Source organism: Drosophila nasuta, chromosome X (assembly GCF_023558535.2).
Source record: "Drosophila nasuta strain 15112-1781.00 chromosome X, ASM2355853v1, whole genome shotgun sequence".
In the NCBI taxonomy this organism is placed as follows: Eukaryota; Metazoa; Arthropoda; class Insecta; order Diptera; family Drosophilidae; genus Drosophila; species Drosophila nasuta.
The window spans coordinates 1,059,562-1,087,423 of record NC_083459.1 but is presented as its reverse complement, the minus strand read 5'-3'; the positions used below and the strand labels follow the sequence as shown (position 1 = coordinate 1,087,423).

Genomic DNA, 27,862 nt, shown 5'->3' with positions numbered 1-27,862 from the left:
AAACAAATAGTTTTGCTGCTAATGTTGTAGTTGTTGCTATTCTTGTTGTTGTTACTTTTTATTGCGTTTGTATCACAGAGAAGCATAGCACCCCCCTCTCTCTATCACGTCCAGTGAACGCTGCCCAATGTAAACGAGATCGGTTCGCGTCTGTTGACATTGCGACGCCGCAAAGAGCGCAAGAGAGCGAAAAAGAGAGAGAGAGCGTGTGTGTCGGTGTAGTTGTTTTTTGCGTGTTTGCTTGCATTGCTGTTCGCTTTGTTATTTTTTTTTATTAATCACTTGTTCATTTGTTATTCAACTATTTGGCTGACCGTCGTATAAATACATACATATGCATGTATGTACATACATACATATATACATATGAAAAACGACAATAACTTGGCCAATACTTGAAACACTTGCGCCAGCTTAAATGGAGAGTAAAATGTATCAAACAAACAGGCAAACGTGAGAGAGAGAGAGAGCGAGCAGCTATGAGCGATGACAAAGTAAACAACAATAACAAAAAACGCAAACACAACAAGTACGTAGTATGTACACACACACACACAAACGCATTCATATGGCTGTCGCTATAAACTACAACTGCAGCGACGCGGCGTTGGCGTTGACGTCGGCAGAGACGACAGCGAGTGTGAAAGAAACGCGTGCACGAAATTGAAAACTTTTAATTCTATGCAATTTTCTGCCTATTTTTACACGCTTTTGCCACACACACACATAGACCAATAGGCAAAGGTGTTCCAACCGCCCACACAGCACGCCTTCTTTTAGTTGGGGATGAAGAAGAACGCCACTTTCTGACTGCGACGTCACCGCCGACAATGCGACCTTACCTAGCCGCAGAACCATGTGTAAAACACAACGCACTATGCACAGTGTCACAAGACCAAATCAAAAGGTAGCAATTATTATTTTTTTACTGAAAAATAAAATGATGTAAATAAATTTATATTGAAATTTAAATTAAATTAAAAATTATTAAACAAAATTTCCATTTTAAATTTTTTTGTTTTGCATAATTCTTATTATTATTCATCACACTGTGCGCTGCCAAGCCAGTTTTTTTTTTATGTGCCCCATGTACATACATATGTATGTGTGTGTGTGTTTGTACATAAAATACGCTGTGTAAATATTTTAACTCTGCCGAAGCAAAACACAACAAATTAATAAATTGTTATTTTTTTGTATAATAACAAAGAAACATGCATGCATACTTTTGTACATACACATATTATTAAATATTTTCAAGAGAAATAAAGAGAGCTTCAAGTTAGTCATAATGTATGGGTGTCAATTATTATGCGACTCGACAGCTTTTGTGACGCTTTTTTTGCCGTCTCTTTCCAACCAACGCGACGCGACGCTAGCTGCTAAAATTGTTTTTAGAATTTTAGTTTTTCTTTCTTAATTTCTTTGTTGTTTTTATTTTTCGTTGGATTTTCATGCAACATAGACGAATACATTTGTGTGTATGTGAATGCATGTACAATTAGAGTATTTAAAAGCATTAAACAAAGATTTCGAATTTAGACTATTCATAAAAAAATCATTTTCAATAATTTCAATTTATAAGTTTATATTTAAATATGTAATTCTTTATATACGGTTTGAATTTGGGTGTGCATTTCGCCAACAATTAATTGGCAATATAAATTCGCATTACTATTAATTTCTATCTGTCGATGTCGCTAATCTTCTTTTGAAATTCTCATTTTGTATAATTTCTATGATTCCGTATAAAATTAATAGGTTCAGTAAAACTAGAAAAGAAAAAAATTGAAAAAGGAATTGATAGTATAATTAGGGTATTTTATCGTCGATGCGCTTAAAATTTGAAATGGTTTCTCTGCATACATTTACATAAATAAATACATGCATGTATTTAGTATTTGTCTTCGTGTTTGTGTCTGCGTTTGTATAGAATAGCTTTTCTTTTGCATTCTGTTTTCATTTTCATTGAAATTTAATACAGCAGCGATGGGCAAATTTTGTGCGTATCTTGTTGATTGTTTGTGGCTGTGACTGTGTCTTGTATTTTATTTTATTTTGCTTGCAGTCAAGCAGCAAGAAGCATTGACAGTTTGCTGTGGCTATTTGCATAGATTTGGATGCCTTTTGCTGTAAATTGCAAATACGAAACATTTAAATGGGCAAAGCTGTTGCTCGTTTTATTTAATTTTTTTTTGTTTGTACCGAGGGTGTTGGAGGGAGAAGTATGTAGAGATATGTATATACAATGTGCATTTGTGTGAGTGTTTCGACTGTTTGCTTTATTGCTCCACTTTTGCTTTTGACTTTTTAGTGCCTTGTCGCAGTCGCTGTTATTTGATTTTCACATTTTTCTTTATTTTTGGTATCACATGATTATACAAACACTCACACACACACACACACAAATGCCTGGCGATATGTACGCTTGTATGTGTTTGTGTTTGTGTACATATGTACGTAGTATAAGAAAATGCCATTTGAACATTTCGGTTACGTTCACGTTTTGGGGTTGAGTAAATGATCTGTTGTTGATCTCCAACATTTGTCGCCCGTCTCTATCCGCTTCGCTCAATTTGATGACGTCAAAGATTGCCTTCATTTTTTTTTTGGTTTTTGTGTGTTTTGTTATCTTGAGAACACGCATTTTCGTCGTTGATATTTTCTTTTCTCATTTTTCGTTCTTTTTGTTTTTGTTGCTTGTCATCACGTGTTGGCGTCACAGCGTGGCTGTTAGTTCTAGGTTCATAGCAACTAGTCACACTGTGCAAGCTCAGCACGCGCGCTCTCCCTCTCTTTGCATGCGTGTACCGGTGCATGTGTGTATGCGCGAGTGTATGTGTGTGTAGGTCGATGTAAGCTTTTGCGCTCTCTGTCAAAATACAACACACACATTGTTGTTATGCTTTTTTTGCACCTGTTTAACTGTTTTTGTTTTCGCTCTCTCTCCCTCCCTCTTGCGCTCACGCTCTGCATGTGGCCGTTGTATTCTAACTGGTTTTTTGTTTCTCTCTCTCTCTCTCTCTCTCGCTTTGTCGACGCTCTTGAAATTCCCATACATTGCAATTTCCAATCGCAGGCAATTTCACTTGCTTATTGGACACACAGACTTTTGAAGCTGCTGCTGCTACTGCTGCTGCTGACTGCTTGTTGTATAATTCTAATGCCCAAAGACCAGAATTCCCAGGCAGCAAAAACAAACAGCAGATGATGACGAAGAAGAAGGAGAGTAACCTCATGGCGACAGTAGCGTCAATAACGACACTCTTATCACGTCAAATGCATGTCTGCTCTCTTGCGCGCGTTCTCTCTCTCTCTCACTCACTCTCTCGCTGTGTCGGCTTGTCCCACATAATTTTTGTTTGTTAGTTTTTCTGCTTCTTCTTTGTGCAGTCGTAGTTGATTCGCTTCTTCGCTGCCTGTTTCATTTGTTCTATTTTGTGTGTGTTTATGAGTGTGATCTGTATGTGCATGTATGAGTGTGCGTATTTTTGGCCAGCAACGTTCGAAACTGAAATATCTTTGGCCACAACCGGCCGGAAAACGGGCATACAACAATTCCAATTAGAGTAAAAGCCGCTCCAACGCCAAACGACGTTTCAATTACGTGAGCGCAACGCAAAAATCTTTTTGCTTTTGCTTTTGTTTTTGGTTTTGATTTTGTATTTACTGTATTTGGCGTCGCTGTCGACGTCGCCTGCAATGGCAAAATCATACAAAATTTGTATATGTACACACATATGTATGTACATACATATCTATGTATGTATGGATGTAATTGAGTGACAAACGATAAGAACGCTTGTTGATGTTGTTGTTTCGCTGACTTTCTTTTCGCTGTGGTTGTTGTTGTTGGTGCTCTTGTAACTGTTGTTGTTAGTTGTTGTGTCTATTTTGGCCACATTTTGTGTGTTCTACTCTCAAGCGTCGTCGTCTGCTTGGCTTTTTGTTTTGTTTGTTTTCACTTCGGCGAGCAAAGCAAACACACACGCACACACACACACAAAAGCCGCTCTCTTTATGTCTATCTCTTTCTAATTAGCACGTTCGCATTTCAGTTTATTTTCATTAATAGTGCGACGTGGAACAAGTGCGTCCGCCGTCTGCCCCACTGTCTGCCTGCCTGCCTGACTGCATACACACATGCATACAAATGTGTGTGTGTGCGTGATCGAAACTAGAGCGCAACACACGTAACAAACTCTGGCGCATTTGTCGTGGACAAAAAAAGACGGTACGCTGATCAGAGAACTGCGCAAAATCAATTGCATTAGGTACATATCGATTGCACAGTGCAATATTTAAGCTAGTCATATCGTTTATCGATAAAATGTGCTTTTGCTTGCTTTGCGTAATGCGCTTAAATCCAACTAAATGCCGATACACAACATTGTGAAGTATGAAAACAGCGTTCGTTTTGTTGTTGTTGCGATTGCCAGTTAGTTATCAGTGTATGCGGGAGCATGCGAAAGAGAGAGAGAATGAGAACGAACAACGAACGATTCAGTCGGTCGATGATTGTTGTCGACGACGACGACTACGACACTGTGTTTTGTTATTTACGGGCGGGTGTCGGGTGGGTAAAAATTCAGCGTCAGACGCTGACAGCGACGTCGGCGGCGTTGTCGATGTCTGACGTTGCGGTTGTGTTTGTGTGTGATTGACTTTTTCGCCTCTCTGCGTGTGACACATGTGCTAGAAGTGTATAAATATTTTATATACATATGTATGTACATACATATGTACATTTGTATGTATGTAGGTAAATGCTTATGTGGTTGGGTGTATGTACTATGTGTAGTTGCTTATTGTGTATTTTATCCAGTAGCAAGGGCAAAAGCAAGTATTGCAATTACATTGAAATACGAGAGTATCTAAAGAATTTCGGCAAATAACAAATTCTGGCAATGAAAACTTTTAAATTGATATGAATTCCAATTCCATTGGAAACTATTCACATTCCAATACCTTTACATAAGTATGTATGTACATATGTACATACATGTACATACATATTATTTGAATTCAATAGGTAATTTGTGCTTCTTAAATTGTAAGCTATATTGTTTGCATATTTATACTACCTCCATCAATCAGCTGTAATACCACTGTGCCAAACAAAGTACCTAGTAGGTACTACCTACATACATAACTGTGATCCATGCTGTTGCTTCTTCTTCTCGTGTGTGTGTTTTTTTTTGCCAAAAACAAAACCATGTGTTTGCCACGCGCTTCACTCTCTCGCTCTCTCGCTTGCGTTCTCTTCGTGTGCTATGAGAGCGGCAAAAGAGCGAAAGCCAAATGTGTGTGAGAGCGCTCTTGTGTGTGTGTGTGTGTGTGTGTGCGTTGAAATAGTCGGATAAACAAATTGTTGTTTTTATATTTCGATTGTAAATAATTAATTTTTGCTTCAGCAAAAATGATATGATTTTTTTGCAACACATTTTTAGCAACTGTGGAGTTTTTGTGGCTGCTATACTCATCGCCATCAATATATGTACATATGTATGTGTGTGTGTATTGACAAGTTGCAACAACAGCGTCATCAGCATCAGCATCGGCATTTAACACTACAAACAAACAGAAAGTCTGACAACAACACAATACACGCACAGCTCACACGCATAAGTACACAGCACGCACACGTTGAAAACACACACAGACACAGACTTAGAGTCATAGGCAGAATTAGGAATTAGAGGCGACTATTACGGTAGTTCTCGTGCACAGTGGTACGCAGCTGGTTAAATCCATACGAATTAATAATAAATTCTGACAATTGCAAACTAGTCTAAAAAAAACTTCATGTCTACTTTTGCATTTAGTAAATTAATTTACATTTATTTTCGAGTTAGAATACTAAAATATATTTAAAAAACAAAAGTATTTTCAATAGATGTTAATCAACTAAGACTCTTCTTTTTAAATTGAAATATAAACTAGAACAGAGTAACTTTGTTGTATTATGACAATTTAAGATTGTGTCAAATATTGTTCAAAACAATTTACAACAATTATAAACTACAATTTATCCGAGAATTGTAATTAAAAAAAACTATTGATACATTTTACTGTAGTTATACGTTGTTTTAAATACATATCGCAAGTTTGTGCACTTCATATTTTTCATAGAGCCTAGAATCGACTTTGTCCCAATGTGAATCCGAGGCGATTGCGCTGCCGCTGTCGTTGTTGGGTTGTATTTGGTTTCGGCGTCGCTTTAGTCGCTGCCGCTGCCGCAGTCGCAGTCGCGGTCGCGGTCGCAGCTCGTACAATCTCATTCATTTTGCATTGTGCCTTTCAGCGCAACAGACGTGCGGTGTCGAGACAACGCTAAATACAACAACATAAATAAAAACAATTATATTAATAACAACAAAACAAGCTGAAACAAAGCACACACGAGACGCTGTATTTGATTGTTTTAAACAATGCGCAACACATAATTTGCCTAAAATTTCTTAGTTGTCTGTAATTTTTTTTGCTCGTTGTTTTCGCACATTTTTTTTTTCGCGTGCTGTGTTAATTAATTAGTCGATACAACGTAGTAGAAGTAGAACAACAACAATAACAACAAAACACCAAACAATAATAAATACGTTAAAACGAAAAAGGTTTGCAAGTGTGCCGCCCACAACAGAAAAGGAAGAGCGCAGGCAAAAACAACAGTAACAACAACAAAAAGAGAACGAGAGCAAAACGAGAGAGAGCGAGGCAAACAAAGAGAGCGAAGTGCGTGGACGACGACGACGACGCCGCAGCGAGGCGGACGCCAAAAACTGGCACTGTCAACAACAACAAAATGTGAGTGCAAAATACAAGAAAAAAAAATAACAAAAAATAAGGAGAAAAACATACAATAAACGTAGATAAATAAAATTTCATGAGCAATAACTACAGCGTGTGCACATTTTTGTGTGCGTGTGCGAGTGTGTGTGTACAACCGAAAAAAGTAGAAAAAAGAGCGACTGCGGGCAGCGACGTCGCGGCGACCCCCGCGTCTACTTGTGGTTGTTGTTGTTGCTTCGGCTGCTGTTGTTGCTATTGTTGTGATTGCTTCGACGCCCCCCGCTGCAGTTGCCCGCAGCAGCAGCAGCAACAGCAGTAGGAGCAGCGACAATTGAAATTAAAATGCAACTGCTAACGATCTTCAGTATTTATTTGTTGTGGAGTGGGGAGGGGGTGCAGGGTAAATAGTAAACGACAACCACAACAATAACAACAACAGCCGCAGAAATTGTCGCCCGCATTTACGTACACACACACAGACACATGTAAAGATTTGGCTACAGTCGCGTTCACACAAAAGTGTGCGACTCTTATGGGCCGTTGTTATACACATACACACGCACATACTTACATATATACAGTAGACGTTCGCAAATTAGAAACACTAAAGAAATTCGCTAAATAAAAATAGTATACCTTAAATAAAATTCTTAAAAAATTTAATGAATATAAAATATTTTTTATTATTTTATTTAATAAGTTAATTAAATAATTTTTTTTAATGAAAACAATTGTTGATATAATTGTCATAGTTAATAAATAACCAATTTAACGAAATTAAGTTTCTCTGCGATATGTTCTAATTTGAGAGCTTCTGCTGTATTTTACCTTTTCCTTAGAAAACATTAAACAAATTTCTTGTATTTTATTTTATTATTTCTTGAATTTCATTTTATTTTATATTAAATGTTTGCGCTTACCGAAATTTAAAATATTTGTGTTTTCTGCCTTAGACATTTATTTCAAATAGTTTATGCACAGTTAAAAAAATAAAATAGACCACTGTTGGAAACCAGAATGCAGCTTAAATTGTGACGTCACAATCTGAGTCTGCTGCTCAAATTGTGTGACGTCACAAGATGATATTACTGAAATGCATCGTTCAAATATGAAATATATTTGTTTGTCCAGCAAAATGTGCGGATTTTGTGACTTTATTTTTTTTGTTTGTGGGTCAATTGTAAAAGTAAAATGTTTCTCTCATGCAAATGGAATAGAAATTGAATTGAAATGATGGTAAATCAATTGATTTGCATGTGAGTGAATATTAAGGTGTGCTTCTCCCATCCCCGTCCCCCGTCCCACACTCCGACCGCACGCTACCTTTTATATGAGTTACAGTGTCGTCCTCTCTCGCTCTCAAATACATAAGTTCTTCTTCTTCGCCTGCGTCAGCAAGAAAATAGAAACTGCGAGCGTCGGCGGCGTCCCATGACGACGTCGACGTCGACGCTGCTGTTGCTGTTGCTTTTGTGCTTTGCAAATTGTTTGGCATACTGTTGTTGATGTCTTGCGATCAGCTTTTCATAGATTGAGAGAGAGAGAGAGAGAGAGAGAGAGAGCGAGAATTGTAATTGTATTGTGTGCTGTGTTGTCTGTAGCTTTGAATTTTTGATAAAGCAAAGCGACCTCGTCATTGTCTGGCTTTTGCCTGATCATCGAAGCTGCGCTCGCACAGCACAACACCGAGAAGAAGAAGCACAAGCAGCAGCAGCAGCAGAACAACTTTATGCAATTAGCAGCAGCAACAACAACATCGACGATTGATTATGCAACTTTTATGTACCTTAAGCTCTTTGTGCGTGCTTTGCGTTTTGTTTGTCTGTCGTCTGTCAACTGACTTAAAAACCAATTGGAAATTACTTGCGATACTCGTCAGTCCAATACGAAAAACGCCCCCATTAAAAACTAATTGAAAATACATGCATAAATATTTCTACGCACACGCACACAAGAAAGTGAGTGGGTGAGAGAGAGGGGGTGGCAGCGAGGAGGTGTCTTAAGCAGAGCAACGCACGTATAGTGAGGTGGCGGCGACGGCGACGTCGGCGTCGGCGTCGCAGTCACTATCGCTGCCCACCCACTAAATGTTGGCTGCTGCTTGTGCTCTCTTTTTTTGTTTCTTGTTCCTTCTTTTCTGTTGACGCTTTGACTTTGCACCTCACACGCTACATGCGTGTGACTGCGTGCGTGCGAGTGTGTGTGAGAGAGCGTGCTTTTCTCTGTGTGTGTGTGTGAGTGTGAGTGTTGAGAACCTTGGCAAAGGAGGGAAGCAAAAAGGCAGCCACTGTTGCCGCCACCGCCGCCGCATGTGGCGCTGATGTTGATTACATAAAAAATGAAAATAATTATGTATGTATGTATGCATTTAGCCCACATACACGCACACACACTAGCGCTTAGAGGTGTATGTAAAACAGCGCGATAAGATATTGTATATATACATAACTATAGATGTGTATATACAACATGCATAACAACAAGAACAATGCGCTAAATGCAAACAAAACTAAAAAACAAAAACTAAAAAAAAAAAAAATAGTACAAACACAAATAAAAAGTAGCAACGGCGACCGGCGACAACTTTGTTGTCGTTATACAACAAAAGCAAAGCAAAGCAAAGCAACAGCAAAATAAACTCAACACGAGTCGCGTCGAGTTGCATTCCCTTTTTTGGTGCAGGCAACAAAGTTGTCGCCACCCCTAAAATAATAACTCCTGTAACGAACAAAAAAAAACTGTGAAAACTTTGTAAGAAAAATTGCATTCAAATGCAACAACTAAACAAATTTACATATGAAATACAATTTAATTTCGCTGAATTTCAAATTTAAGTTAAATGTTAAAAATAGTTGAGTTTCGTTTTTTGTTAAGTAAAATAAATTGATAAGTAGATGTATTGTATTCTGTTATACAAGTTGTTAAAAAATATAGAAAATAATAAATTTGGATTAAAACAAATTGCAATCCACAGAAAATGAAAATTTGTTGAGTGCGAGAAATAATATTGGGAGTTTTAAATACATAAAATAGAAAAAGAATAATTATATATACATATAACAAAAATGAAGCGACATGTGGAATATAATTGAATTTTTTTAATTTCAAAATTGGTGAAAATCGAGTTCAATTAACTCTTTGAAACTAAAATGCATTTTCCTAGGAAAGATGCTTTTATCGCAGATCTAAACGAGTATATATAAATACAGCACACACACACACACATAGAGAAGTAAGTGTTATCACAACTGTTGTGGTTGGTCGCGTTCATCTCCTCACAAGTTGTTACGCTAACAGCGTCACGTGGATCGACTGCACTGCACATAAATAAATGTGTACATACATAAATGCTTACCTACATATTACATTGTATGTATGCAGATTAGATGAGACTGTTTTCTGTTTTTGTTATTTACCACATGTGAAAAATTATGTACGCTTGAATGGTATTTATTTAATTTGGGAGGCTGTTCTACTGGTCAGTGCCGGTTGTCAACTGTGTCATAACTAGTAAAATGTGGACGTAATTCATATCAACAGCGAACGAACAGCTTAAAAAATAGTATGTATATGAGAGTGAACTGTATGTACTTTTGTGGATGAGTTTTTTTTTCGTAGACGTTGGGCTGCATTTTAATAATTGCGGACGTTTTAAATGTGCTAATTAGCTGAAAACGTTTATCGCGCTCCGACATTCGTCTCTCTCTCGCTCGCGTGTGTGTAAATTGGTTTTAGTTAGTCGATTGAAGGGCAGAGATTAACAAACAAATGATGAAACTCTCAAACATCACAACTGAAATATCATTTTTTGTTTGTTTGTTGTAAGTTTACAACTTGTTGCTAACCAAAAAAAAAAAAAAAAGGCAAACCAAAACATAATTGTATTTTTCTAGATCACAATTTGGCAACAAAAAGCAAAGGAAACAACAAACAAACCAAAGAAAGAAAAAGAAAATAATTGTGAATTTCTAGATAACAATTTGGCAACAAAAAACATGCCAAAAAAAAAGAAATTGTGTTTCGAAACTAACAATTTTGCAAGCTGAATTTCGACATTTTTGTGGGGTGCACTGGACTCGAAGAGAACGCAACGCAAGGATTGATCAAGGCTTGCGCGAAAAATAACAAGTGCACTTTCTCTCTCTCTCTCTCTCTCTCTCTCTCTAACCCTTTACCCTCGCTCTCTTTGGTTTACTGTGGTGTTGTTATCAGCGCAAGAAACGCGAAAAAAAAGAATCAAATTGTCTTTTGGCTATATTTAGTAATATTAATTGTGGTTGACCCAATTTGTTATTGTCGTTGCGTTTGAAAAATTGCTTAGCCAAAAAAAACCCAACAGTATAAAGAAGAAGAAGAAGAAGAAGAAGAGAGTTAGCCAGTTGGGAATTAGTTCCGCGGCAGCAGCTCATTACTCTCTTCTTCTTCTTCGTAAGCAGTCACCTGCAAAGTAGCTAGTGCGTGACTAGTGCAAACAGGAGACAAAGTAGTCAACAACAGTCGAGACGTGAGTTTATTTTGAACGAAGAAATCAATTGAAATTGAAATTGCCCAAGAACTGTCACTCAACTAGAGTCGCAAAGGTGTGTGTGTGAGCGAGAGTTGGTTGCTTGAGTTTGTAGTGGAGGGGAAGTGGGGGGGTAGCGCACATTGCTGCACTCTCTTCGGCGCCTGGCAACAGAGCAGCAACAATAAATACGCTTTGCTTTGCTTTGCTTTGCGCTCTATCACCAAATGCCAAAGCAAAGCGGACAGCAACAACAACAAATATGTTGTGCTTATTTTTAGTTGACGCTTTTGTTTGATGCGCTTATTTTTGGTTTTTGTTTCTTTCTTTTTTTGCTGTCGCCGCTGCTGCTGCTGCTGCTGCAGTTTCTCTCCTTTGACGCAGCCCCCAAAAAGCCGGCAAAAGTAAAATTGTGCTTCTCTCTCTCTCTCTCGCTCGCTCGCTCGCTTGCTCTCTTGCGTTGTTATTGTTGTTGTTGTGCGTGCGAAGAAAATAAATGTAAAATGTATTTTTAACAAAAGAGACAAGACAATGCCGTTTTTCAAATTTTCCTTTACTTTCCTTTCCGCCTGGCTAAAATTAAATATACGCTATAGACAACAACAATAACAACAACAATTAATGCTTGCGCTGCATTTGGCTGAAGCTTTTAGCTGTTGTCGCTGTCGCAGTCGTTAGCTTTTGTTTTTGTTTGACTTTGTTTTTGGCTTCTTGTATTTCCTGCTGCGGTCGACGTCGCTGCCGCTGCGCTGCGCTGCTTTTGCGGTGCGTTGGCAGCGCACGTGTCGCAGTTAGCACTCTTTTTTCCTTTTGTTTGTGCTTTATTATGAAAGCTAATTAATTAATTAAGCAAATTTGCGGTAATTTTCTATAAAGCAAAATAAAAATAAACTTGCGTGTGTGTGTTTACAAAGTATATTTGTAATCAGCAGCAGCAAGAACACAAATTACAAACATCAACAACAACAACAGCAATAACATGAGAGCAACCGCATTGACTCTCTTTGGCGCTCTCTCTCAATTGAGTCATGCTTTTTGGTTTTTTATTTTTTAGGCCTAACCCAAACAGCTGTTCATTGCGACTCCGCGTTGTTGTTGTTCTTGTTATTGGTTTTGTGGTCCTTTGAGCGCAAAAGCAAAAACGCATTCATAAGGTCGCCAGCGACGTCAAAGTCAGCGTCTTCAGCCTTTTCGTTCTTCGTTGTTGTTGTTGCTGCTACTGTTCAGCTTTCAATAAATGGCAATGTCATGCGCCAACGCGCTCCCCACACTCACACAAGCACACACAAGAGAGAGAGAGAGAGAGAGAAAGAGAGCAAAGCGACGCTCTCTGTGTGTGTGCGTCAAAAAAGCAAGCTTTCTTGTTGTTGTTTACGACGCGCTTTTGCCGGCTCTCTCACACATACATTCGCGTGCCTTTGTTACGTTTGCTTACGAGAGAGCATGTGCTCTCCCTCCAATGTGCATGTGTGTGTGTGTCTGTGTGTGGGGGTCGTTCGTTTCGGCATTTCATTTGCTGACGGCAGCCGCCGTTTCGCTTCATTCGTTTGTCTGCTCGCGTGCTTTACGGTTCGAACAACTGTGCGAAGCTTCAATCAAATTAAATCACACAACAAAAAAAGTAAATTGTTTCGTTTATAAAAATACAAGCACAAGAGACAACAACAAAAAGAGTAGCTGAAATTGGTTTTGTTTTTTTTTTGGTTTACGTGCGTGCCAAATGTTTGTAAAGAAAACATTGTGAGTTTTTGCTGTTGGTGCAAAGGTATGTGGATCATTCATAACAAAACCAAAAACAAATCTGTGTGTGTGTGTGTGTGTGTGTGTGTGTGTGGCAAAGGCAAAGAGAGCAAAGTGAGAGCCAAACGACGGCGTCATCAACAGACACAAGAAGAAAAACAAAAACAGTAAACTAACAAAAAAACAAAAATATGCAATTTACAAGTTTATTTGTTTTGATTTTTAGTCTTGATTTCATAATCTAAACAAGACAAAAAGAAAAAGAAAAAACAATAGAAATTCGCCAGAGCAAAAATAAAAATAAAATACGCATAGCTGGAAAAATTCGTAAAAACCACGTTGAAAAGACAGCAGAGCAAAAGCAAAGCCAAAGCAAAAGAGAGCGGCTCTCTTTATGCGTGTGTGTGTGTGTGGGAGAGTGAAAGCTTTATTAAGAGAGCGTTGAAGTTTTTTTTTTGTTAACAATGAAATTACATTTGCTTAAAATGTATATGCAACTAATTTGAAATATTGCATTTTATATTTGTAATTTCAATTGATATAATTACTATGATAATTTATTTCTACTTCTTATGCTAGTTTTATTATTGGAATAGTAATAACAACACACACACACTCACACACACACACACACACACACACACACACACACACACACACACACACACACACACACACACACACACACACACACACACACACACACACACACACACACACACAAACAAACATAACTTAGACACAGACAAAGCACAACAAAGCGGCCTTGTCGCGTTTTTTTTAGTTGCTTCTCATCATTTCTGCTGAATAATTTTCTTATTTGCTTCGTATTTTTTGTTGTTTTGTTTTCCGTTTTTCTTGCTTTTCATTTTGTTGTATATTTTTGCGCATTTTGAAATAATTGCAATTAATTTTGTCGTTCGGTCAACAATGCTTATCAGTTGTCTTGTAAAGCTGCCACAACATGTGTGTGTGTTTCTGTGTGTGTGTGTGTGTGTGTGTGCTTTCCCCCGATTTTCTTTGCTTCCACAGCGCCTTCTTCATACGAGGCGTATACGTAATGCAAAAAAATGTGTCTCCCAACTTGAAAGCAAGCACTCACACACAGACACATACATATAAAGGAACACACACACACACTCATACAGAGAGAGAGAGAGAGACGTATGCATGGGGTTACGTATACGCCGCGTGGTCGCCTTCAGCGTTGCGTTGTTTGCTTCTTCTTGTTGTTACTGTTGTTGTTGTTGTTGTTTTTCGAGAAAATTCTGAAATAAATTCCGTGTGTATGCAAAAATAAAACAACAACAAATAACTAATCAACTATTTACTCAAAATTATTCAAGAATTTGTTTTTTCTTTTGGTTTATTATTTTTTATATTTTGCTAAATTCAAATTGATTAAAAATAGCAAGAAATGTCGATTATTATTATGAGTATTTGTTATTGTTGTTAGTATTGTTGTTGTTGTTTGGTCAAGAACAGCAACGAAGTGAAATTAATTTCAAGAATTTTTGTTTATATTTCACCAACACAATGATAGAAAGGGAGAGCGAGCGAGGTAGCGGGCGTCATTGGACGCCATTAAAAAGCTCTCAAAAAATGCTTGGCCAGCTGTTGTGTTGTTGTTGTTGTTGTTGTTGATGCGCTGCTGCCGGAAATATGCAAAGCTCTCTCTCTCTCTCTCTGTCGCTCTTTGTTGCGCTCTCTTTGCATTTCGTTTTGCGTTACGTGAAAATGTGTTTTGTTATTTGTTATTATTTATATTCGAGTGCGATGGAGATGGCAATAGATATAAACAAGCAACAGCACAACAAAGTGTTGCGCCTTCCCTCCCTCTCTCTCTTTCTATCTACTATTATTATTATTTATTTTACATATTATTCTTTCCCCCTTCGACCAGCATTTATTTTGTTTTTATTCTTTCCCACACTTGATCTCTTACAATATTTATTATTTTCTATTAAAAGAGGAAGCAGCTTGTTTAACACCAACAACAATAATAAACTACCGTTGTGTGCATGTGTGTGTGTGTGTGTGTGTGTGTGTGAATCATCTACACATTGCGCGCGTTTTATTAGCGTTTTTAACAGCAGCAACAGCAGCAGGTACAGTTTAACCAATTGCCTTTTATTGCTTTGTTGCTGCTCGCGTTGCTTTATTTTATTTCATGTTAGTTTTGTTTTGTTAATTGGCCCAGCAACAACAACAACAACAACACCAGCAACTGCAGCGGGTTGACATTTAACGCCCACAACAACAACAACAACAACATCAGAAAGTCAGCTGCACATAGAAAGCAGCGTCGCAGTCGCCGTCGCAGTCAACGTCGTAGAAAAGGTCCATAGGTCACACAGTAGGCAGCGCAGCAGCAGCGCAGCGTAGCGCAGTTGACGTTTCTAGAACGAAACAAAACTGACAACTGACGCTGCTTGCTAATCTTCATGTGTGTTTGTGTGTGTGTGTGTGTGTTGCGAGGAGTGAGAGCGAACGCAAGCAAAAGCATAATATTAATAATAATAACAACAAAACGATGGCTCACAAAAAAAAAAGCGCGTCACCCTCTCTCTCGCTTTGCGCGCTCTTTTTGCGCTCTCTTCTTTTGTGAAGTGCGGCTCAGCAGACGAGACGAAACTGCGCCATTTGTTTGTGCAGCAGATAAACAACAAAGCACCAAAGAGAGGCTGAGAGTGCAAAGCTAAGAGAGCGGCAAACAACGAACCGCATGTATAGGCATTTGTGTTGTGCTGTGTTGTTGTTATTTATTGTTATTTTGTTTTTGCTTGTGTGTTTTGTTTTTGGCACACGTCACAACAGTGGCTCAAATAGTTGTATGTTTGTGTGTGTGCCATATTTTATCTTTATAAACACACACACACACACACACACATGTGCATGCAAACAGACGGCTATTTTAGCTAATTAATTATGGCGAAAAAACAAGAGCGTGCGAGAGGGGTGAAGAAAGGTGGGTGGGTGGGGTGAAAACCACGTTGTCGTTGCTGGCGCGCGTTCTTCGACGCTACTGTGCAAAATTATCGATGTGTTTTATGTGTGTGTGTTTTTTTTTTGTTTATAAAAGTTACCAAGACGACGCCGTCAACTTTCAAAATTGCGTCGCAAGCATTTTTGTTGTTGTTGTTGTCTGTTTTTGGTTTGTCGACAGCTCTGCTGCTGTGTATTATGCGACGCCATGCCTATTATTTGAGAGTGTGACTGTAGCGCATAGGCACAAACAAGGCGAAGCGATGCGATGCGACGCGACGGTGACGCGACGCTTTGTTGTTGTTCTCGTTGTTGAGCTTTTTGCTTATGCTTTTGTGTTGTTGTTCGCTTCGTCGCGTCTCTCGTTGATTTTCTTCTTCTCGAGTTTTGTTGTGGCGCGCTCGTTTTGCATTTTGCTTTTGTTGTCAAAGTAATTTTGTTAGAGCGCGGCGCTGCCCAATAAAAATCAATAAATAATAATACACTTTGTTGGCTGCTGACCCAGACCCCGCTCCCCTTCCCCCCTACCACTCCCCTCGCTCTTATTACTGCCGCCTACCGCAAATTTATTAGAATGTGAATGTGAGAGTAGTGTGTGTATTGATTGAATACATTCAGAGCGAACACAAGCATTATTCATTTTTGCATTTTCTCTTTACCCCCCTCCCCACCCCACTGCTTGCTTGCTCTTTCTGTCTCGCTCGCATCGTCAACAAGAAACTATAACTGTTAAGGCCGAAGCAACATTCACTAGAATGCAAAATGCTGATAAGATAATCCATACAGACACACACATACACACATGCACACAAAGAGCAAAGCCAACGACAGCCAAAGAGAGCGCGCGAGAGAGAGAGAGAGCGAGAAAGTACTCGCAAGATCGTCGCAAAGTAGCCAAAAAGTAAAATAGAATTGAAATGAAACAAGCAAGAAGAAGCAGAAAGCAGAGCGACGCAGGTGAGAGCGAGCAGCGCAGTTGGCGTCGCGCAGCGCTCATCAAGTCATAAAAACAGCAAAAACTACACGCGTAAATTAGAAGCAATAAAAGAACAAAAAAAAAAACAAACAAAATACAAAACATACTCACACACACACACATACACAGAGATACAAACATAAAATGGCTGCCCGGGCTGCGAGCGTTGATTGCGTAAAACGTTTAACATTTAACTTAAAATGTGGCCACGATGAGCTGCTGATATTTTGGTCAGTGGGGGAGGAGGGGCCGGGGGAGACACGACTGTGTGGTGCACTGTTTGACGGGAGGTGGGGCGAGGTGGATTATTAACGGGGTAATTGAAACCCGGGGGACGGCGAAGTAGAAGAGAGCGCATTTAAGTATGCAATAAAAACAAAATTGAAGGACGCCAACAACAACAACAACAACATGTCGCTGTATTGTGTGTGTTTGCGTTTGCTTTTAAGTTGATTTGATTAGAAATCGTTGATAACAAAAAAGCACAGTATAGAAACGAAACACGAAGCAAAGCAAATAAATAATAAACATTGAGCAATGGCGTAGATGATCGACGAAATTTGTTTAAACAATAAATTAAATGCGAGTTCTTAATTACTCGCAACACATTTTGTTTTTTTATTCATGGCAATTAAATGAACGTAAATTTGTGTTAATTAATTATAATACAAAATGTGTGTCATCTAGCGATTAGATAATAAATAAGTTAATTAATTAAACTCAAATTCAATATTTGATCAATCCCGAATGCAATTAAACGATCAGTTTCGATTTGTTTAATTCTAAATGCTGCTGTGATGAATCTCAGTTTATATTTTTATAAATCTACGATTAATTTCATTGCTAGGGTGATTTATTATTATGTATTTGTGAATACAAATGGAATTTGTATTATTTCGTTTTATTAGTAATAATAAAATTAATGGTATTTCTTAATACGTTCAGTATTTTTTGGTATACATATTTGTTTGTTATATTTTATGGAAAGTTACAACGTGGTAAATTTCAGTATTTTTGGTATATTAATTCGGTATATATTATGGGAGTTGGGTAGTGCATATGTCACAGTTGATCACACTCGACTCCGAGTATATTTCAGTATATTTTTGGTATATTTGTTTGGTATATTTTATGGGAAGTTACAGGTGGGTATCTCATACCGAGTATATTTTAGTATTTTTTGGAATATAAATTCGGTATATTTATCATAAATTAGTAGCGTGTATTTCACAGCCAAGCACACTTGACTTTGAGTAAATTTTAGTATTTTTAGTATATTAATTCGGGAAGTTGGGAAGTTGATAGCGCGTATCTCACAGTTGATCACATTCAACTTTGAGTATATTTTAGTATTGTCGGTATATTTGTTTGGTATATTTTATGGGAAGTTACAACTGGTTATCTCACAATCGAACACACTGAACACCGAGTATATTTTAGTATTTTTTGGACTATAAATTCGGTATATTGTATCATAAATTAGTAGCGTGTATTTCACAGCCAAGCACACTTGACTTTGAGTAAATTTTAGTATTTTTAGTATATTAATTCGGTATATTTTATGGGTATTCTCAGTTGGCGCGTAACTCTCACTTGATCACACTCGACATACATTTTGGCATATTTTTGGTATATTAATTCGGTATGTTTTATGGGAAGTTGATAGCGCGTATCTCACAGTTGATCACATTCGACTTTGAGTGTATTTCAGTATTTTTTTGGTATATTATATTAGTTTGGTATATTTAATGGTGAATTAGTAGTGGGTATCTTCACAGTCGAGAAGCTTTTAGTTATACATATGTATATTTTTGTTCTTTCTTCATTTAATTTAAGAAAGTAAAGCATCGATGTTTGTTATTGTTGTTTTGCTTAATGATATACAAAGACGATCATCATTTGGAAGTGTGGCCTTGTCAGGTGTTAAGATTTGCGGCATAGCCGCCTATTGTATTGAATTGTATCGTGAATGTGAAAAACAATGAAAATAATTCCATTTTGCGAACATTTGTTTTCTCGTCTTTGCAGCATGTCAACAGATAATCCCACACAGCTGCTAGCAACACACGATTTGAGCCAACTGCGAGGACAACTACAATCAGCTGCGGCGGCGGCAGCAGCAGCAGCGACAACAGCAACAGCCACGGCGGCAACGGCAGCGGTTGTGGCAGCAGCGGCAGCTGCCGCACACGGTTATCGCAACGTGGCAGCAACGGCCACAAACGGACACGGACACGGTCACAATCACAATCACAGTAGTCACAGCCACAATCACAGTAATCACAGTAGTCACAGCCACAGCCACATGAACTCCGGCGGCACCAAATACGTGTTGCTGCAGCACAATGGCAGCAGCTTCACAGCCTACGAGAACAGCGCAGCTGCAAGTGGCAATCTGGTGCAAGGTGCGGCGAGTGCTGCTGCTGCTGCTGCTGGCGGGGCAGGCGGTGGTGGGGAAGGGGGAGGGAGGAGCAACAACTGGTGGCAACATTGTCCTGCTTGCCACAGAGCCAATCGAGCTGAGTGCAGCGGATGCTTTGGCCACAGCAACAGCAGCAGCAGCCGCAGCTGGCGACGATGGTGAATTGCGTTCGTTGTCCTGGCTTAATGACAGCAATCTGATTAAAGGCATTGTCACAACCACAGCAGCAGCAGCAGCAGCAGCGACGAAACGTGCTGCTGCGGGCGGCTTAACGCTTAAAGCAGCAACAACGCCAGTTGCAGCAGCAGCAGCAGCAGCGAAAGCAGCAACCAACAATAATATTTGCTTTGTGGGCGACATTATTGAAGAGTTGCCGCCGAGCGCAGGCAGCAGCAACAGCAGCGAGACCAACAGCAACAGCAACAACAACAACAACGAGCAACAGCAATCAAACGAACAGCAGCAACAGCAGCAGCAATCACCCGCCGTATACAGCACCACAACGGTGCACAAAGGACCCAGCGGAACAACCACGGTGGTTGAATACAAGGCTGCAACGAAGGCGGCTGCTGGCGGGGGCGTGGGCGTGGGCGGGGCCTTTTTACCGGCTCGTGTTGCCAGCAACACTTTTGTGCCCACCATCACAGCAACAGTTAAGCAGCAACCACAGCAGCAGCAGCCACAACAGATCTTTGTCAGCAATGGCAGCAATGGAGCTGGCTACAAATCGACATCGGGCAACACAACGACACATCATCCGCATAAAAAGTATTTGCGTGAGAAGATGAATGTCGAGCACAACAACAATAACAACAATAACAGCAGTAACATCAACAACAACAACAGCAACACCAACAATCATAGTCATGTGGTGGCCTCAACAGTAACTGTGGTCAGTTCGCCCGCCTCCTCAAACAACTCGTCGCTCAGCTCGTGTTCCGTCTCCGGTTCCGGTTCAGGTTCCGGCTCCGGCTCCGGCTCATCCACAGCAGCTGTCAATGGCGGCAACAGTCCCGTGCCCAAGTCAAGCAGTTTCAATGCCGTCTTTGATGCCGTCAACTATGCGGCCTCCAACAACTCAATGCCCAACAGCAGCAACAGCAACAACAGCAACACCAAAAACACCACCAGCATCATCACGACAACGACGAGCAACAGCAACAGCAGCGTCAGCGGAAATGGCATCGGTATTGGAATCGGGGATCCACAGTCAGCGACACAGACGGTGGTCAGCACCACGACGCTGCCAGCTGGCTACAGTTTTGTCAGCCACTTGGGCAGCGCCACCCACGTCATGTAAGTGTTTATCATCAGCAGAGTTCTGTCTCTAAAAAAAAGCTTACATTCTATATCTTGTTTGGCATTCTATTCTGCTACGTTTTATATTAACTTCCCTCTTTTAGTCTGCCTCCTTATCCTGCATTTCACACTCTCCGTCTCTATAATTTCTTTAATGTAGATTTTTTACCTCTTTCTTTAACCTACATATGCTTTTATTTCAAGCATTATTTTCGTAAACGTTTCACTGGCTGCAAATACTGATTTTGCACTGATTTGTTCATCTTTCTCCATCTTTACTACCATTACCTTCTTTCAGCTTCTTTTCTCAATATATTTTTTTGATTTCGTGAACGTTTTACTGACTGCAAATTGCGTTCGTTGTCTCTCTGTCTCCATCTTCCCTGTGTCCTCGAATCATTCTATCTCTATCTTGCTATCCATTATTTGCTAGCATATTTCTTTTCTGCATTGTCTTCGTAAACGTTTTACTGACTGCGAATACCGTTTCTTTCTCTCATCTTCTCCATATTCGCTATTATTTTTTCAGTTCAGCCTTCTATCATTCTCTCTTTAGCACTTCCTTCACCCATTTCTTTTGTGCATTGCTTTCGTAAACGTTTCACTGGCTGCAAATTCCGTTTATGCACTTATTCTCACAAACCTCTCTGTCGCTCTTTTTCCATCCCATTCTAAGCTATTTCTCTTTTATGCGTTGCTTTCGTGATCGTTCCATTGGCTTCAAATTCGGATCCACTCTTTTTCACATCTTTCTCCAACTTTTCCATCATTTATCCCTTCCGTCTCATTCGAAACTGTCTCTTTTGTGCGTTGCTTTCGTGATCGTTTCACTGGCAGTAATTTTGATTCGTCCACTCCTTCAAGTGCGCACACGGTGTCGTAGTCACCTTAAGTGAAAGATAAGCCAACAAGATAAAAAGAGATTAAGTAATTCATATTCTGCTTTGTGCTTGCATTCGTAAATGTTCTACAGGCTGTTAGTTCAATTTAACTTGTAGTTCCTAAGATATTTCCAACACGAAGTAATCCACTTCCATCTTCCAGCAGCTCACAACAACAGCCCGCCAACATTGTGACGCCGGAGTCATCGCCTCTGCTGCTGTGCAGCGGCGGCTTCTACAGTGCGGTGCCGTCGCGAGCCGCTGCCGGGCTGCAGTTATCGATTACGCCTCCGCCACAGGCGACAGTGATGCACAATGGTTCCGTTTCGGCGGGTTCTGTTTCCGGTTCGGGTTCAGGTTCAGGTTCGGGCTCCGCTTCGGGGATGCCGCAGTTGCGTAGCCCCAACAGCTATGCCAGCTACGAGAACGAGGACTCGCTGAAGGAGTTCGATATGGTGGGCAGCAGTGTTCGGATGCATACAAGCACTCCCCAGTACCAAGCAATGACCAAGAACAACAACAATAATAACATTAGCAGCAGCAGCAGCAGTAACAATAACAATAACAGCAGCAGCAACGGTAATAATAACAACAACTCATCCACTGGCGGCAGCAGCAGCTTCAGCAGCAGCTCCAACGCTGGCAACAACAGCAGCGGCAACAACAACGGCAATAACACACCCCAGAAGCAAAAGCATCCCAACAATGTGCCATACGATCCGTTCGTGCATACAAACAACAAACCGCCATATAGCTTTAGGTAAGCAATGAGCTACAAAGCAAAAAGCAACTAAAACCATAGCTGGCAAGTAAAGTAGTTACTTAAAGGGAGGGACACCGAAGCTGCTAAAAGCTTAAGCTCACTCTAAAAGTGTGCATTCTATAAATGTTTTGAAGTATAGAGTAGTAAAGTATGTAAAAAGTTGTAAGCAAGAAAGAGCATCAAGATAACGTGTGTAGTAATATATTTTAAACTTAGAACTTAGTTTGCACAATATGCATTTTATTTAAGCTCTGCACTATAGTGTGAAAATTGTAAGGTATGATCTGCAAATCTGCTGAAAATGCAGTTTGCATACATGAAACACAGTGGGAATGTTTTAAGTTAGAAACACCAAAGCTGTTAAAAGTTTAGGTCTTACTGAAAGCTTACTTTCAGCTTGTGCATACTTTCAACTATAGTGTAGTTAAGTATAGAGAAAGATGTATGTAAGAAATAGCAAATCCATATAACGTATATAGTAATATACTTTTAAGATTAAACCAGCAAAGCAGTTGAAACCTCAGTTCGCTAATTATGCAAATAAGCAGCTTTAAACTATGAACAAATTTGTAAGGTAGGAACTACGAATGTAGCTGCTAAAAACTTTGCTCAAAAATTAATCAGTTACTGAAAGCTTTGGAGGATAGGAATAATGTTGCAGGTTAGAAATATCAAAACAACTGAAGGCTCAGTTTTCAAATTGTGTTAATTTAGATTGAATGTTAAACAAAACACTAAAACAAAGTCACGAAATCGAGTCTTACTTCGTTCATAATCGGTTTAAATTCGTGTTCCAATTATTACTTTAAAATCTATACAAATGTAAAAAGCTTAAATATGGAAATGAAATATTTATTGTGGAATTATCTTTTTGCAGTTCCCTGATCTTCATGGCCATCGAAGACTCCAACGAGAAGGCGCTGCCGGTGAAAGAGATCTACGCGTGGATCGTGCAGCATTTTCCGTACTTCAAGACGGCGCCCAATGGCTGGAAGAACAGCGTGCGCCACAACCTGTCGCTGAACAAGAGCTTCGTCAAGGTGGAGAAGGCGCCCAATATGGGCAAAGGATCGCTGTGGCGTGTCGAGCCGCAGCAGCGACAAAATCTCATGCAGGCCTTAAATCGTTCGCCCTACTTTCCCAACTCGGCTGTCGACAAGATCAGCCCGATGCTCAAGAGTCCCACTGGCAATCCAGGTGGTTACGACAGCTTGGATGGCAGCGCCGGCTCCACGTCAGTGTCCGTCGTGGGTGCAACAACAACGGGAGGAGCTACAACGCCCGTTAAAACGAATGGAGTGCTTGGCTCATTGGCCATTGCTGGTGGTGGAGGGGGAGCAGGAGGTGGAGGAGGAGGAGGAGGCTCTGTTCAAGTGGCTGGCAATGGCACAGCAAATGGAAATAGTGTTGGCAACGGAGCTGCTTCTGCTTCTGCTGGAGCTGGTGCTGCTCATGGACGTTTCGATCCGAAATTGTATCCCAATTTGTGCAAGAAATTTCGCAACATCAGCGAGGAGCCATCGACGCAGCCGGCGCAGCTCTTAGGCGATGCTCTTGACGAGGAGCTGCACGGCGATTATATGACCAATAACAACAACAACAACAATAATAACAATCTTAACAACAATAATAACAAGTACAACAATTATGCATCTCTCAATGGAGCAGCAACTGTTGCTGGCAACACCAACATCAACTCCAACAACTCCAGCAACAACAACACATTCTCAGCTGGCACAACAGTCGTTGCCTTCAATTTCGAGCGCTTGGCGCGCGATTGTGGCGCCGATAACATTGACGATGTTCACGCCGCGGCTGCGATGCTCTTCCTTAAGCACGGAAAAGCCTTCAGCGAGTCCTATCAGAATGGGTAAGCATAGATTACAATTGATTTGATATACTATTTTGTATACCTGCTATCCTTTGGATAGATGCTTTGAGTTTGGTATAATTTGTTATATATGGTATATTTTGGATATGATAGTTTATTGATAGTATTTTTTTTATATATTACTCGTACTTTCTTTTATTGTAACGACAATGCTGTCTATATGCATATGGCATATTTTGAATGTGATAGTATATTGATATACCATATACAATAATCTTTAAATCGCAGTTGTTTTTTTTTTTAATGTATCGACAATATACGTGTACATATGTTATATTTTGAATGTGATAGTATTATGATATACCAAATATAGTATGTTTCGGTATATTACTCGGAAGTTTTCTGTTACTGTATTGACAATGCTGCATATTCATGGTATATTTCGAACGTGATTGTATATTAATATATTAAATACAGTATTTTTTGCCATTTTGACATTGCTGCCTATATTTGATATATTTTGAATGTGATAGTATGTTGATATAGTATTATTTGGTATATTTCTGGAATATAGGCCTCCGTGCAAAGGAAAACAATAGAACACAGCTTAAAATGCATTTTTAGAGAAGCGTAAAAGTACTTAGATTTGGATTACTTTACTTTTGGGGGAAATAAAAACAATAAAAACTAAGAATAGAAATAGTAAATCTATCTAACATTTTGTTTCTTTGCAAATTGTTCTCTTAGTTGAAATCTAAAAAAAAGTTTTTTGTTTGAATGATTGAAGTAATTACATTTATAGCACGTAAAGAGCTTAAAATATTTATAGTTTAAAAACTGGTTTTATCTACAATGTGCGATTAATTTAAAGCCAAAACATTTTCGTGGTTTATTTTGGTTTCAATTTATGCACTCTAAATCATATCCAATGTGTAATTCAATCCCAAGTGAAAACAATATTTTGATTTGTTTTTATTTTAGTTTATGCAATTATCTTGAATGGGCATTTAAATGCACAATGGATTATATAATTTCCTTATATGTATATATGATTGGATTATGCAATAGTATTAATTATTGCACATCCATCTTTTACACTAGAGAAAAGGTTTAGTTATCAGAAATGTGCAATTAAATTAGATCGAAAACTTTTTACTTAGATTTTATGCAATTATCTTGAATGTTTGAATGTAATTTGAGGCAAGTAAATTTCATAATTTTAAGTATATAGATTCTGAAAAGGAACAGTAAAAGAATTTTGAACGAAAAAGAAAAAGATCAATTTGTGAGCTGATCCTTAACGAATTCTGTTGCAATGTTGATTCTGTATTTCGTATAGAATTTCTTTTATTTACCACGTCAGCAACTATTCGATAGATTACTTTGACAGCAACAGCAAGTATATTTACAGATCTTGAACGTTAAATCCCAGAGTTAACGTAAGAAACTCATGTTAGTCAGTTAGTTTAAAACTCTTAACAAATTACACGAATAAATCGAATAACAACTAATATCACACACTCTTCTCTCTCTTTTTGGCTGCTTAGCGCACCGGTGATAACGAGCTCGCCCAGCGAGGATCACACTTACTCGGCGGGTGGCAATAGCAATGCGGACAGTGGAGCCTCGACGCCGCGAACCAATGGCCAGAAGAGTGGCCCTCAGACGCAGACGGCGGCGACGGCGGCGAGCATTGGACAAAGCGAGAGCAATTGTGCCAACTGTGCCAGTTGTCCCAGCTGCACCAGCGATGCGGCCTACGACAGCAGCGAGGAGAAGTGAGTAATCTGAAATTGTGTGTATGTATCATGTGATGATTAATTTTCGGCTTTGCAGTCACAACATTTCGCCCAAGGAGCTGGCGGATCAGCAGCGACATCGAGATGGCGTTGATGCCTTGTTGTCGCTGTCGCGTTCGACGACGTCGACAACGTCGCATTATCACAGCAGCAACGGCAGCAGTGGCAGCAGTCATAGTTCACCGCACAAACGCGCCTCGAGTCGCAGCCTCGAGGAGGAACATCATCAGCAGCAGTTGCAGCTGCAGCAACAACTTCAACAGCAGCAACAGCAGCAGCAGCAGCAGCATCATCAGAGCATCTACACAAATGGAAGTGGCAGCAAAATGGCGCTGCTTAGCAGTGCTGCTGCCAATGTGGCAGCTGCCGCAGCCTTGGCCCAGCAGCAACAACAGCAACAGCAGCAGCAGCAACCGATTTACGAGGAACTCTATGCAGCGACTGGCAATGGCAGCAGCAACAACAACAACAACACCAACAGCAACAGCAACAGCAACAACTCCACCTCAAATTTGTATTTGCAAACAATTAGTTGTCTCCCAGCTGCTGTTGCTGCCCCAGCAGCAGTGGCTGCTGCGAACGGCGGTGGGGGACAGCCGATGTTGCAGCAGCATCTGAGTGCGGTCATGGCCAATGCTGTGGCTGTCAAAAGCAAGGTGAAGCCCTTGAGGGGACTGCGCACCAAGATCAAGCGAAAGGCTGCCTGGATGCGGTGAATATGGCGCAAGGCTGGCGGCAGAAAATAGTCGTCTGTCTGACGCTCGCTAAATGTCACCTACACACACCTCCTCGGTTTCGGTTACCTCTGCCCACACACACACATACCCATCCTGCTCGCACCAGTGATGTTGTCTCTTTCTAAAGCAAATGCTGTTCAACGCGTAGCAAATTAGTTTCTAAGCATCGCTTTCAAATTTCGAACTAACTATTCATAAATACTTTTTTTTTCGTGTTTTTGTTATCCGAGCGGCGTTATTCTTTATTATTTAGCAATAACTATCATTATTATTATTTTTATTATTATTATTATTTTTTTAACCACATTTTTTTATAGTTTTAATTGTAGTGGCACTTTTTTTTGCTGCCCAGTTGATTGTTGGCCATTATCTTTATATATATTAATATATATGATTCTTTTTTTTCATCGATTAGTTGCAATTTCTTTTCTTTGTTAGTTTTTAATTCAAAGATTTGTGTATATATAATTTTAACTTAAATATTTTAAATAATTTTTAACACACACACAAAACAAAAGAAAATACAAACTGTCCTTGGGTGCTAGCTGGGCACGAATTGTAATTTAATAACATTTATACATATTTAAACAACAATTAATCAAATGTGCAAGACATGTGAGAGAGAGATAGAGATAGATAGAAAGAGATAGGCTGAGCGAGAAACAACAAAACAAAAATATGTGTCGAGAGGCAATCAGCAGCAGAGGTCGAAAGCAGCAAACAAAGTGTATATCAAATGAAACAAATTTGTGCTAAGTAAAATCAAAGATACAACAACAACAAAAAAACAAGAAAAAAAGGGTAAACTGTAAAAGATAAATGACTTTTGTATAAAAGTAAAATGATAAAAAAAAAACAAAAAAAAATGAAAAACGAAGCAAGCGAAAAAGCAACAATTATATGTAGGCATGAAACATTTTATTTGTCTGCTGTAAGCAAAACAAGTTTTATATACAAACACACACATACATACACAAACACATACATATGTGTTAAGTACTAAAAACAAAACAACAAACATTTAGCGCCTTATTATTGAGTCCTTAGCAAAAAAAGAAGAAAAGAAAAACAAAAGAGAAAAGAGAAAACGAAACACAAATCGCAGTGTAAAAAAATGATGTTAAAAATTTGAATTG

General features: G+C 39.3%; 1 protein-coding gene across 3 annotated transcripts; it reads left to right on the top strand.

Moving 5' to 3' along the window:
- Positions 1-6,317: 6,317 nt before the first annotated feature.
- On the top strand, positions 6,318-27,592 carry LOC132796268 (homeobox protein 2). 3 transcript variants are annotated; one of them, XM_060807373.1, is made up of 6 exons: positions 6,318-6,804; positions 19,023-20,712; positions 21,763-22,356; positions 23,237-24,229; positions 25,738-25,968; positions 26,027-27,592. In XM_060807373.1, exons 2-6 carry the CDS (start codon positions 19,340-19,342, stop codon positions 26,703-26,705), a joined length of 3,870 nt encoding a protein of 1,289 aa, XP_060663356.1. In that variant the 5' UTR covers positions 6,318-6,804; positions 19,023-19,339; the 3' UTR covers positions 26,706-27,592. The 3 variants fall into 3 exon arrangements, with proteins under 3 accessions (XP_060663356.1, XP_060663354.1, XP_060663355.1); XM_060807371.1 differs by having other exon boundaries at positions 21,760-22,356; XM_060807372.1 differs by lacking the exon at positions 6,318-6,804 and adding an exon at positions 12,844-13,058 and having other exon boundaries at positions 21,760-22,356.
- The last annotated feature ends 270 nt before the right edge of the window (positions 27,593-27,862 follow it).

Bases quoted from the DNA above. Each gene is read 5' to 3' on its own strand.
- LOC132796268 (XM_060807371.1), top strand. From the start codon at position 19,340: ATGGCAGCAGCTTCACAGCCTACGAGAACAGCGCAGCTGCAAGTGGCA. The intron at 24,230-25,737 runs GTAAGCATAGAT...TTGGCTGCTTAG, and splicing joins AGCGAGTCCTATCAGAATGG to CGCACCGGTGATAACGAGCT. The intron at 25,969-26,026 runs GTGAGTAATCTG...TCGGCTTTGCAG, and splicing joins TACGACAGCAGCGAGGAGAA to TCACAACATTTCGCCCAAGG.